At 53.1% G+C, this 13,015-nt stretch overlaps 1 protein-coding gene across 1 annotated transcript in view; it reads left to right on the forward strand.

Annotated features, from left to right (window-relative positions):
• Nucleotides 1-209: 209 nt before the first annotated feature.
• The window catches only part of ABCC8 (ATP-binding cassette, sub-family C (CFTR/MRP), member 8), a 79,031-nt gene continuing 66,225 nt past the window's right edge, over nt 210-13,015 (forward strand). Inside the window, exons 1-5 of the mRNA XM_012654171.1 lie at nt 210-416; nt 1,619-1,760; nt 6,235-6,356; nt 10,728-10,894; nt 12,536-12,778. Coding sequence (XP_012509625.1) covers nt 269-416; nt 1,619-1,760; nt 6,235-6,356; nt 10,728-10,894; nt 12,536-12,778 — 822 coding nt within the window. The 5' untranslated portion in view covers nt 210-268. The remainder of the gene's footprint in view (nt 417-1,618; nt 1,761-6,234; nt 6,357-10,727; nt 10,895-12,535; nt 12,779-13,015) is intronic.

A 13,015-nucleotide genomic window follows, 5' to 3' on the forward strand; every position in this document is an offset into this window, starting at 1 on the left:
ACATCTGGGGCACGCGCTGCCGCATCTGGAAGGCGGGCCCGGGTGCGGCCGGGCTGGTGGGGTTCCCCGCCGCCCCCCGGGCCCCGCGGCTGGCGGAGCAGGGCCGGGTCGGGGAGACGGAGCGCGGCGGGGTGGGGCGGGGCCCGCGGGGGGGCCGCGGGGACCTGACGGCGGGGCAGGGCGGCGGAGCTGCGAGGGACACAGGCGCAGGAGGCGCGCGGAGCCAGCCGGAGCCCGCGCCCGCGCCCGCGCCCGCGCCCGCGCCGCCATGCCCCTGGCCTTCTGCGGCAGCGACAACCGCTCGGCTGCCTACCGGGTGGACCAGGGCGTCCTCAACAACGTCTGCTTCGTGGACGCGCTCAACGTGGTGCCGCATGTCTTCCTGCTCTTCATCACCTTCCCCATCCTCTTCATCGGTGAGCGCGCGCCGGGAACGGCGGAGGAGGGGAGGGCAGCGGGCAGGGAGCGGGGGGGGGCGCTGCGCCCCGCACGGCCCCGCGGCCCCTCCCAGCCCCGCGACCGCCGCTCGCCTCCCGCCCGGGGTCCCTGGCCCTGTGTTCCGCCCGCCGGTCCCCGAACTCCCACACTCGCTCATCCCTTCACTCCCCCGGGTGCCCCCCAGCCCTCACCAAACACGGCCGATGTTTCCGACCCAGGGGGATCCCCAAGTTTTGCCTCCGCGGGGCCAGAGCTGGGAAGGAGAAAGGGGAAAGCGGAGGTCTCCGCACGCGCTGGAAGGTCAGGAGCGGGTCGGGGTGCACCCTCCGCGGCGCAGCGGAGGGAGCCGGGCCACCCCTCCCCCAAGGCACCCTTCCTGTCGCCGCAGCTGGGCCCAGGGAGGAGAGCAGGCTGCGCTTCGGAGGCCGGGGTTTAGCCAGACAGTGATCAGTAGTCTTTGGCAGTCCTGGGTCCCCGCGTCCTGGAGGAGGAGAGGCGAGAGCTGGGGGCATGGATCCCCTTCCCCCGCCACCCCACTCAGGCGAGCGTCTCCGGAGCACAACTTCTCAGGCTTTGTGCAAAGTTGCAAAGCTGCGACCCCAGCGCCCTTGCTTGCAGAGTTGGGTGCCGCTGTCGGGACAGTCCTGCGTGCCTGTCCACTTGGTTCCCCTTCATCCCTCTCCAAGACCTTGAATCTCCCAGGCCAGTCAGCTCTGTCCACTCATCTGGTGACCCCTGGTTCCCAAAATGTGTTCATTCACTTTAAGAAAAAAGCAAATCTTAAAACTCATGTACAGCTTTGGGGAAGAAAGGAAAGATTGTTGCAAAATTAAATTAAAAAGAGGTTGCTGCAGAGGCAGAGTTGCCAGTTATTGACAAACAACTAGACAGAAATAGAAAGGAAACATATGTACATGCTCATATGTACATCGAAAAATCAACGAAGAGCAGCATCTACAGTTCTCAACTAAATGGTTTATTTATCTGGTGACTTAGCACACGAGAGGTCAGCATGTAAAATGGAGACCCTCAGAGGTCCACCCTTGGGAATCCTCACGCACAAATGTACAAATGTGTACTCCCCTCACCCACACTGTGGCCCAGCCCAAGCACCCCCTGGGGTCCATGCACCGGCCTCCGGATGGGCCAGGCTTCCCACTCTGACAGTCTCTGCCTGCAGGGTGGGGCAGTCAGAGCTCCAAGGTGCACATCCACCACAGCACGTGGCTCCACTTCCCCGGGCACAACCTGCGCTGGATCCTGACCTTCATGCTGCTCTTCGTCCTGGTGTGTGAGATCGCAGAGGGCATTCTGTCTGATGGGTGAGTGACTGTCTGAGGACTCAGGAGCTGGATCTGCCCCAGGGTGCTTCCTGAAAGGCCCAGGGAGACCCCAGCTCACCTGCATTCCACGAGCCCAGCCAGTGAATTGCTAAGAATTCCAGCAACTCTTTACTCAATGTTTCCTGTGTGCCAGGCTCTCTGAGCCAGGCACCAGACACAAGTGAGACCTGGGTCCTGCCCTCAGTCCAGGAGGGTAGTGAAATAATGCTAGAGCCTATCAGAATGCCCCAGCTGCTGGGGATGAGGCTGGGCCTCTTCTACAAGCTGCCAGAGTTACCTTCTTGGGGGGGGGAAAAAATCTAAGCATGTCACTCACTCTTGCTTAAGACCTTTCCTTGGTTCTCAGCTGTTTACAAGATGTGGTCCCAGATGTGGTCCCAGATCCTCAGCCTGGCATCCAAGGTCCTCCCGGTCAACTCCACCTGCCTCTGGCCTCATTCCCGAAGGCCTTCTCCCTGTGCCTAACTTTCCTCTGGGCCTCACACCGCTGCTCCAGCCCAGATCATACTGTGTGTTAAAGTTTATATCTATTTGCAAAACTGTCTTCTGAGTCAGAAAGGCCTCGGAATTAGAATCTGGGTCTTATTCGTCTTTGTACTCACAGTGCAAGGCACAAGACAAAGCTCCATGAACACTGAGTCCTTAGGAGAATAAATGAAATCCTGTTACAAGTAAGTACTCTGGGAGGAGAGAGGAAGGCAGAGTTGGGCAAGCTCCACGATGGAGGGGGCTTTGGAACTCAGTCTGGAAGGATGACCAGGGTTCTGATGGGCAGAGGAGTAAGACGAGGGAGGCCCGCACCCAAGGGAGGAGGAACAAAGGCACCAAGAAGAAAAGTGGGTAGGGTGGGAGCAGCACAGCCCGGCTGGAGCATTAAACACGGGAAGGGGAGTGATGGAGGCAGAGGCTTGGAAACAGGGCTCGGGGCATCTTGGGAGGGCTTCGAACCCCACACTGCATGTTTGGGTTGGATTTGGCCAGCAGTTTGGAACACAAGAGGGATGTCATCAACATAGCACTTTTAGGTGAGACCTGAGGGGGTGTCCAGGACTGGTTGGAGGCAGGGAGACGCTGGAGGTAGGAACAGCACTTAGGAGGTGATCGCATTAGTCTAGGTGAGAGATAACTGCAGTCGCCAATGGTGTCAGCAGTGGGGGACAGAAGAGGAGACAGAGCAGCCTCCTCACTAAGGAAGAATCAAAGAATCAGCAAGGCTAGAAACTGCTGGGGCAGGGTGTGGTGAAGGGGAGGGACGTTTGGCTTGAGTATTTGAGGTCCAGCCCTTTTGAGCTGGAATCAAACTATGCTCAGACTCCACTCCTGCCAGCCCTGCCTGACTCCTGCAGCTGGACTGCTGGGTGATGGCATTCCTCATCCTTCCCCAACCCACACCCTCCCACCGCTAGTGTCCTTGCATTTTGGCTTCTGCAGTGATCTCTGTGATAACTGCATGTCTTGAAGCTAGCATCCCCTCCTGATTAACGAGTCCCCAGAGCAGCAAGAAGACTAGAGGGCATACTGCTGCATAACTGGCAGGTGACAAGTCTGCTTCCGACTGCCATCCCAACGCCCCTTCCAAAGCAGCACAAATGCTACAGAGGGGAGGGATGCCCTCGGACCAGAAATGTTCACTGGATTTTAATTAGCCAGGGTGATAGAGGAAAACACCCTGCCCGCAGAGGAAGAAGACCTGAGTCTTCAGCTAGTGCTTCCGCTGTGTACCAGCTACGGGACTTTGGAACAAGTCACTCAGCCTTTCTGGGCCTCGCTTTCCCTGCCTGTGAAACCAGCATCATAGCCCCTGGTTTGCCTGCTTCATGGGGCTGTGGAAGATGAAATTTGAGCACGGACAAGGTGCAGTGCCCGGAGTGGCAGAGCTCTGGGCAGATGGTGTATTCCCAGAACGTGGGAAACTGGAATGAATTGGTCCGGGGACTCCCTCCTGCTGGCTGTCAGCAGCCCCTCCTGTGTGTGGCTGCACCTGTGCCACGAACAGTTCCAGCGCAGTGCTCAGGGCCATCTCCTTCCCAGGGCACTTGTCACCTGGTCCTTGTGGGCTCACACCCCTGGGCAGGCAAGCCTGAGGGGGCAGCATGGGAGGGGGCAGACAGGAGGAAGAGTCACAGACCCTGCCCTGTGGCACCAGTCCACTCCAGCCTGGCTTGTCAGACCTTTCTGGAAGTTTACGGGGCAGGTAGGATTAGGGTCTGGTTAAGGCAGCAATCTTCAACTTTGGGTTTGATTTAGGGTAAGTCTCATTTAGTGACTAATCAAGCCATCTTAAAGGGCTTCCTGTCTTCCTTTGGGTGTTATTTCTGTGTGTGATGCTCTGAATTCAGAATAACCAAAGCGGGATAGGTTAGTGAGGAAGAGTTAAAAATATATGTATACAAAACTGGAATGTTTTCTCAGACCATCATACACTGGATAAAGCCTCTATATAAAACTTTACCTAATTTCTTAACTAACTCAATGTATAGTATTCAGCAAAGCAGCTAAAACCTATTTTATTAAGTCATGCCATGGAATATTTATTCCAATTATGGTTACTCCTTGTCTTATTTCATCTTATAAAATTCTAACATTTCTACCTCATACTGCAAAAAAAAAAAGAATTTATTTAAATATATAACATCTTAGATGTCAACTTTAAAATGTGGGAGAGTATAGAGTGTTTCAAAATTATTTTAAGGAGTACAGAGGCAAGAGTTCTGAAGATCCCTGGGCAGGGTGTTGGCTGTTCCCAGTGTTCCCACTGGTGACTGGCTGCTCTGTAGTCTTGTCTGTCTGGTATCTCCTGTGTTAATTTGAAGAACTTTTGCAGAGAATGTCTGCTAATCAAGGCTTAAAGAATGTCAGCGTTCATAGTCTCATTGAATAAGAAATGTGGAGGTTGCCTTTTCTGGTTGGTTTGGTGGCTCACTGATGTCTTCAGGGACCCAGTCTCTTCCCATCTTTCCATGCCATCCTCTGTGTGCCAACCAAATCCTCCCCATGGTCACAAAGTGACTGCTTAGCTCCGGGCATCACTTAGCAAGGGCAAAGGGGGCATGCTCCTTACATGCCTCTCCCTTATGAGGAAGATCATCCTCTGCAGACTTGCCTTTACATCTCACTGGCCAGAATGGGGTTATGTGGCCACCCTTAGACCAATCACTGGCAAAAGGGTATGGAATGGCTGCTTAAACCAATCACTGTCCATTTATCCTTATTCATCCTTCAAAGTCTAGCCTGGTGCCACGTCCTCCTCCCTGGAGCCGTCCCTGGTTGCCCATCCCCTCCTCTTTGCTCCCTCAGCCTCTGTCCATCTGCCAACCACTTCTGTGGACTGCAGAGTCAGACAATTAGCTCTGAGCTTGGTGGCCCCCTCTTCACCATCAGCTTCTCGAGGGCAGGGACCTCGGCATGCTGGACAGAAGGAGCTAGTGAGTTCAGGCGGCACTGAAGCAGGAGGCTGGAGCAGCCCGTCTGGGAGCGGAGACAGTCCCAACAGGGCTAGAGCAGGAAGAGCAGGCAGGTGTGCTGGCAAAGTGGCTTGAGGCCACAATGCCTGGGCCTTTGCTGCCAGGCTGGGCAGGGTGGCTGTTGCTGTCTGCAGGAGGGAGTTGGGGAAGGGCATGATCGGGACAAACCAAGGTGGCCCCTCAGCAGTCATGGGCAAGACTAGGGTCTGCAAGAAAGCTCTGGCTCTCTGTGGGCATTGTTGCCAGCCCAGCATCCTCCTGCCACAGAGGCCCTGTCAGTAAAGTCGGGGGCACTATGCACTGGTATTGACTGCCCCGTCCCCCATCCTCAGGGAGCAGACAAAAGCAGTGACCCTGGGCATGCCTCTCTATGCCTCAGTCTCCTCAACCATAAAATGGGGAGACTAAAGTACCCGCTTCATGGGGTGTTATGAAGATTAAATGAGTTAGATATCAAGTGCTTAGAATAGGGCCTGGCCAGGGTAAGGGCACAGTAAACTTTGACTCTCATCAGTGTCATTATTACAACAGCTGGGGAGGGTGCCAATGCTGACTTACACTGTTCACGGTACATGGGGCTGTCACTAAGTGAGCTGCAGCGTACTGCTCAAGGGACCCCAGAGACGGGGACCCAGCTGTGTTCTCTCGCAGAGAAGTGGTTCTGGTCTTTGCAGCTGCCACTGCCAAAGTCTACTTCCTAATGCCAGGTTCTACGAGTGTAGACCCAGGCAAAGAAGGCCGTGAATTCCAAAGCCTGAACACCAAGCCCTCTAGCATCATTGTATGGACTCCTGGACCCCTCAGTTAACGGGCACGTTTGGGGTATGGGCTGGGCAGAGCTGCTGGTATATGGAGCTGTGGATATGATCTGGAGGCCCTACTGTGTGCTGAGCCCTGAGCACAGGCCTGGGCTGCTCTGCTGTGGTTCTCAGCACATCCTCATCCTGTCTCTCTCTCTCTCTCTTCCCCCCCCACCCGCCCCATCCCAGGGTAACCGAATCCCGCCATCTTCACCTGTACATGCCAGCCGGGATGGCGTTCATGGCTGCCGTCACCTCCGTGGTCTACTACCACAACATCGAGACCTCCAACTTCCCCAAGCTGCTGATTGGTAGGGAAGGAGGAGGGGGAAGGGGGAGAGGAGGAGTGGGGTGGGTGGGAGCGGGGGAGGTGCCTGCACTCATTCCTTCCAGTACTGTTTACTGAGGACTTACTGTGTGCCAGGCGCTGTTCTAGGTGCTAGAGATTAGAAGGGAAGAAAATATCCCTGCCTTTGTGGAGTTTACAGTCCAGCGAAGGAGGCAGTCAGGCAAGGACAGTGGAAGAACAAAGAAAGAGATGGAGGGTGGTGATGACACTGTGAAGACGATCAGGCGGGTGCGGGGTGGAGTGATGGCGATGTTGCTGTCTACGCAGGGGGTCGGGCAAGGTCTCTGGTGAGCGTGCAGATATTTGGGGGAAAGTATTCCGTGCAGGAGGAACGGCAAGTGCGAGGGCCTTCTGATAGGAGCAGACGTGGCAGAGAGGCCCGTGTGGGCAAAGGCAAATGAACAAGGGGGAGAGTGGCAGGAGGCGAGGGCAGGGGCCAGGGAGCAGCGAGGTAGAGCGCCAGGCTTCGGGTCTGAGCACATGCATGCGAATGAATGGTCGTGTAACTAAAGTGGCAGAGCGGCAGGAGTCAGGCTGGGGTGGGGATCAAGTTTCCTGTTGGGGGCACGTTGCGTTTGAGATGTCGCTGAGACAGCAACTCAAGTGTCAAGTGGGCAGTTAGATAAATGAGTTGGGCATTCATGGGGAGGATGCACATTCAGCAGTTGGGCTGATCGGTGACATCTAAAGCTTGGGCCTGGATGAGGTCGCCTGGAGAGAGAGGAAAAGGCCCAGGACCAGAGCCCGAGGTTTGCCAACATTTAGACTCAGGAAGGAGCGTCCGCTTAGAGCTTCTGACGCTGTGTGGCTGGGTCCCTGGCAGAAACACGCGATGACCGCTGACGTTTACCGAGCCAGTACTGGGTGCCAGGCTCTGTGCTAGGCTCCTTATACGTGCTGTCTCATGTCATTCCCACGACCTCCCTATTGGTACCGCTAGTGTCCCCATTTCCCACACGTGGACACTGAGACTCAGAAAGGGTAAAAATAACAACAGCAAGCACTCGTTTTGCACTTACTATGTGCCAGGCTCTATCCTAAGCATTTAATGTATATTAACTCCTTTAGTCCTTACAACACCCCGATGAGGAGGGAGGTGCCATTATTATTTCCCCTTTACAGACCAGGAAACTGAGGCTCAGAGGTTAAGTGACTTGTGCTAGTCTACCCAGCTAGTCAAGGGGCAAAGCCAGGAATCTGTCATCCAAGCAGGCTCCCAAGCATTTCCGCGGAAACTGCATGTCCAAGGTTGCTAAGACTGTGTCCTCGGGGCCAAAGGTATAAATCCACAGATCTGCCTCTGTGTTTGGGCCCAGTGTGCTTGTCTAAGGCCAGGGCTATACATCTGGCAGTGGGCTGTATTCAGACTTGTGTCATTAAGTCAGACTGTGATTTTTAGGAATCACAGCTTCTCATTGACATCTGAGTCCTATCATCCAGGTGATCCCTCCCACCCCAGGGGCCCCCATGTGAGTGTGGGTGGGGGATGGGGCAGCAGGTTCAGAGTGGCCATGTCAGGCACGGGGTTCAGAGAGCCGCCTGCTTCACTTTCTGAAGCAGCTCCTCATCTGCAGAGAACCCCTCATTAACCACCAGGGCCTGGCTGACCAGTGTCCCCCTGGAAACACCCTGTCTGGGCATCTGGTGAGTTCATTTTCTTATTCCTTGGCAAGCCCATAATGTTCTCTCTTTAACACACAAATTACCACCCATGGATGGGTTAGTCCTTTCTGAAGGAACAAGGACTAACTCTCTCCATTCCCCCCATTGGAGTTTTGCACCCCCGAGAGGAGACTCCACAGAGCCAGAAATTCTAGCCCAGTGGAAAGTGGAGGCGGTGCACCCTATGAGCTGCAGGGATAGAGGGCAGTGGGTATTGGGGGGGAAAGCCAGCCCTCTGAGGAAGCTGATGTCTGGTCATAGGTCTGGAGCCCACAGAAAGGTACACCACAGTGCAGCTTATGTTGTCCCATGAAGGAGCCACAAACCTGTGGCCCCAAATGAGGTCAAGGAGGTATTCTGTGAAAACATCATGTTTGAGCTGAGAACTGAAGGAACTAACTGGGACAGAAGAGAGAGGAGTGCTTCAGGCAGAGGACATAGCATGTGCAAAGGCCCTGGGGCAGGAGGAGCAAAACACATTAGGAAATCCAGAAGGAAAGGAGTGACTGGAGTGCAGAGGGTAGAAGGAGCTGGACTTTGAAGACTGGAGCGGCAGGCGGGGCCTGCATCAGGCGTTGATCTTTATCTCAAGAGCAGTGGGAAGTTGTTTGGAGGATTTTTTGTGTGTGGTAACGTATACATAACATAAAATTTACCATCGTAACCATTTTTAAGTGCACAATTCCTTGGCATTAAGTATATTCACATTATTGTGCAACCATCACCACCATCCATCTCCAGAACTTTTTCACCTTCCCAATCTGAAACTCTCTGTACCTATTAAATAATAACTGCCTCTTCCTCCCTCACCCCACCCTCTGGGAACCGCCATCCTACTTTCTATCTCTACGAATTTGACTATTCTAGGTACCACATCTAAGTGGAATCATGCACTGTTTGTCCTTTTGTGACTGGCTTATTTCACTTAGCGTAATGTCCTCAAGGCTCATCCGTGTTGTAGCATGTGCTAGAATTTCCTTCCTTTTAAGGCTGGATAATATTTCATTGTATGGATATAAGATGTTTTGTTTATCCATTCATCTGGGTTGCCTCCCCCTTTTGACTATTGTGAATAGCGCTGCTGTGAACATGGGTACGTGGAGGGGTTTTCAACATACTCGTGTTTGTTGCTGTATGGAAGCCAGGTTGGAGGAGGGCAAGAGGGGGAGAAAGGAGGAAACCAGGGAGAAGGCTCCCGAGGGGGCCCAGAGGAGACAAGATGGTGGCCCGGACGCAGATGGTACCATGGGGACAAAGAGAAGCAGAAGGATTCAAGATATGTAGGAGGTAAAATAGATCTTGATGGCTGGGCGCAGTGGTCACTCCTGTAATCCTAACACTCTGGGAGGCTGAGGCAGGAGGGTCACTTCAGGTCAGCAGGTTGAGATCAACCTGAGTAATAGCGAGACCCTGTCTCTACAAAAAATAGAAAAATTAGCCAGGAGCGGTGGTGTGCACTCCTGTAGTCCCAGCTACTTGGGAGGCTGAGGCAGGAGGATCACTTGAGCCCAGGAGTTTGAGGGTGCCGTGAGCTATGATGATGCCACTGCACTCCAGCAGGGGTGACAGAGCAAGACTTTGTCTCAAAAGAAAAAAGAAAAAAAGCACTTGGTGATGGGGGAATGAGGCTGAAGGAGAACAGGCCGTCCAAAGGGCACCCGCTGCATGGCAGGCTTGTGTGCTACATGCTTTCTATACGTTGCTCACAACACCTTCAAGGTATTATTACTATTATCCCCATTTAATGGATGAGGAAATCGAGGTCTAGACGGGTTAAATGATATATCCTAGGTCACACGGCTATTATGTCACAGGATCTGAGCCCAGGTGTATCTGGCTACGGGGCCGCACCTCTAACCACTATACTGCACTCCCTCACATGACCGTGACTCACTTTTTCAGTGTCCCCCATTCCCTGGGGCTCCCCGAGGAGCATCATCACACTGTGGAGGGCTCTGGACTGTGGGGAGAGGGATCTGGGTCCTCACCTTCTCTCTGCCTCTAGCTGGCGGCAAGCTTGGGCAAGGTCACCTCCTCTGTCTGGGCCTCAGTTTTTTCATCTGTAAAATGAAAGCACTGGATTGAATGACCTTTAAGATCTCCCCCACTTGGAAATTCCACAAGGAAGTCATTAGAGCCTGGGGCTTACATGCGTGGGCTCCAGCATTAGGCCAGCCCAGCTCTGCCACTTAATGGCCGTGTCACCTTGGATCAGTTACCTAATCTTTCTGAGCCTCAATTCCTTTGTCTGATGAATTGGGTGTGACGGCAATACTTTCTTTGAAAGGTTATTGTAAGTCATAAATGAGATAATGTGTTTAAAGTGCTCTCTTGGCATAGGGCCTGTAACTTAGTTAAATTCAAGGAATAATTTTCCTATTCTTCTCATTATCCTTTATTGTTAAGGGAAATTTGACCAGTTTGACTCATGAGATTATTGATGTTTGTGAACACACCTGTCGTGAAGGTTATAACGTACGTACGTCATCTCGAAGTGGCTCAGGGGTATATTCACGTGTGCACATCCCCTTCCTCAGAAGTGTGCACGCGCGCACAGCCATCTCCTTGACACACACGTGCTCTCCTTCCCTCCCACACACTTGCACACACGTGAGTGCACACCCACGGCGTGCACGCAAGTCCCCCATGCTCTCCCGTCTGTCCCCGGCAGCCCTGCTCGTCTACTGGACCCTGGCCTTCATCACCAAGACCATCAAGTTCGTCAAGTTCTACGACCACGCCATCGGCCTCTCGCAGCTGCGCTTCTGCCTCACAGGGCTGCTGGTGCTGCTCTACGGGATGCTGCTGCTCGTGGAGGTCAACGTCATCAGGGTGAGGGTGAGCAGGCCACTTGCTAGACGCACCTGGGCCAGGTGAGGCGGGGGCAGGAGTTCTGAGCACTGCCCTGCCCGGGTGCAGGCCCCCACCCTGCCTCTCAGCCAGACCTGAGAAGGAGCCAGCTTGTTTTACCTGCCCGGCCAAGAGGGCATTGAGGCCAGGGGGAGACGTTTCAGCAGAGACATTCCATCTGGCCCAGCTGTGCTCTGCGCCAGGGAGGAAAAGAGGTGACAGGATGTGGCAGCTGAAGCTGAAGGATGGGTTTACTCCCAGAAAGAGGGAAAAGTCTTCAGGGACTTGCTTCTCCCAGTTTCTTTTCTTGTGGGGGGAGGAAACTTGTCTGTGCTTTAATGTATTCGTGGTCACAGGTACACGTGACCAAGCGCACACGCGTCTTTTGTTACTGTTTTTATTTGCCACCTTCCTTCTCTCTTCCCCACCTCAGGCTCCAGTTTTCCCCTTCCCCTGCCCCCGCCTTTCCAAGTAACCCAGACTAAGAGCCTCATTTGTCTTTCCATACTTTGTTTTTATTTTTCCATGCTTTGTTTTTATTAATGTAATACCATACACATCTATCTAAACTAATATCTATTCAGGTCCCCCCCCATATTTGTTTTGTAAAAGCAAAATCATATTATGCCCCGTTTTCTGCATCATGCTTTTCTCACCCAACAAATATTAATATTTCTTAGGACTCCCTCCAAGCCATCTGGTCTGGCTAATTCAGTTGTCTTAGTGGCTGCATAATATTCTATCATCTGGATAACCATAATTTATTCATCTATTTCCCTACTAGTGGGCATTCATTTTGTTGCCAAGCTCTTGCCTTCACAAGTAATGGTGTATTGAACCTCCCTATATCTTTATATATTGTTGCTTTTATTTCCATGGGAGAGAGTCCAAGGAGTGGTGTTACTGTGCCAAAGAGTCTGTGTATTTTAAATTTTGATTGATGTTGCAGATCGCCTTCTAGAAAGGCTGTGATCTACTAGCAGTGAATGAGAAAACGCTTTTTCTACCCTCCAGCCAGAATGGGGGTTGTAGCCCTTTCTAATCTGGGCTGGTCTGATGAGCACGAACTGCTACACTAACTGCATTTCTCTGACTCTTCTGCTTTAGTTGGTGATCCACAGGGTTCAAAGCCCCTTGCATTCCCTTCCTCAGCTGACCCTCTTAGTAACCCTGAGACGCAAGTGCCACCCCCTTTATAAACGAGGAAACATTTTAGATGAGGTTTGTCCAAAAACACCTTGCCAGTTAGTGGAGGAGGCAGGATTTGAACCCAGGTCTGCATAACTTCAAGTTCTGTGAACTCTATATGAACATAATGGTGTCCTCAGATCTGTAAAGAAGACAGTATAGGGGAAATTCCTGCTCTTCCCCAACTCAACTTAAACCCAATCCAGCCCAGCCAGGGGGATTCAGAGTAGACCTCAAGGAACAGTTACAAAATCAGGAGGCCCTGGCATTGGTGGCCAGGAGGTATTGGGAGATCCTTTTCCTGTGCATAATTATAGGCGAGAGATGGCTCATCTGTTAGGGGTCAGGTGTGGATGTCACAACCCCAGATCCTTGCTGGGACAAAGTGGGGAGTAGTGAAAAGTTGTACTTACCCATCCCCCATGGCCCATGTGCTCACAGAGATACATCTTCTTCAAGACACCAAGGGAGGTGAAGCCCCCCGAGGACCTGCAGGACCTGGGGGTACGCTTCCTGCAGCCCTTTGTGAACCTGCTCTCCAAGGGCACCTACTGGTGGATGAATGCCTTCATCAAGACTGCCCACAAGAAGCCCATCGACCTGCGAGCCATTGGGAAGCTGCCCATCGCCATGCGGGCCCTCACCAACTACCGGCGGCTCTGCGAGGCCTTTGACGCCCAGGTGGTCAGTGGGGGCATGGCCACACTGCCCATTCCCTGCCCTCTGGTTTAGAGCTACAGACAGGGACCTCAAAGGATATCAGGAAGGGAAACTGAGGCCCAGGGAGGGGAAGAAGCTTGCCCTAAGTCACACGGTGAACCAGGGACAAGTCTAAGACTAAAGATTCATAGGCTAGTCACAGTTAGAATGGCTTTTACAATTAGGATAATCTGGTCCAACATCCTTGTCCAGATGGGGAAA

The sequence above is a fragment of the Propithecus coquereli genome, unplaced genomic scaffold (assembly GCF_000956105.1).
Source record: "Propithecus coquereli isolate 6110/MARCELLA unplaced genomic scaffold, Pcoq_1.0 Scaffold44, whole genome shotgun sequence".
NCBI classification, from domain to species: Eukaryota; Metazoa; Chordata; class Mammalia; order Primates; family Indriidae; genus Propithecus; species Propithecus coquereli.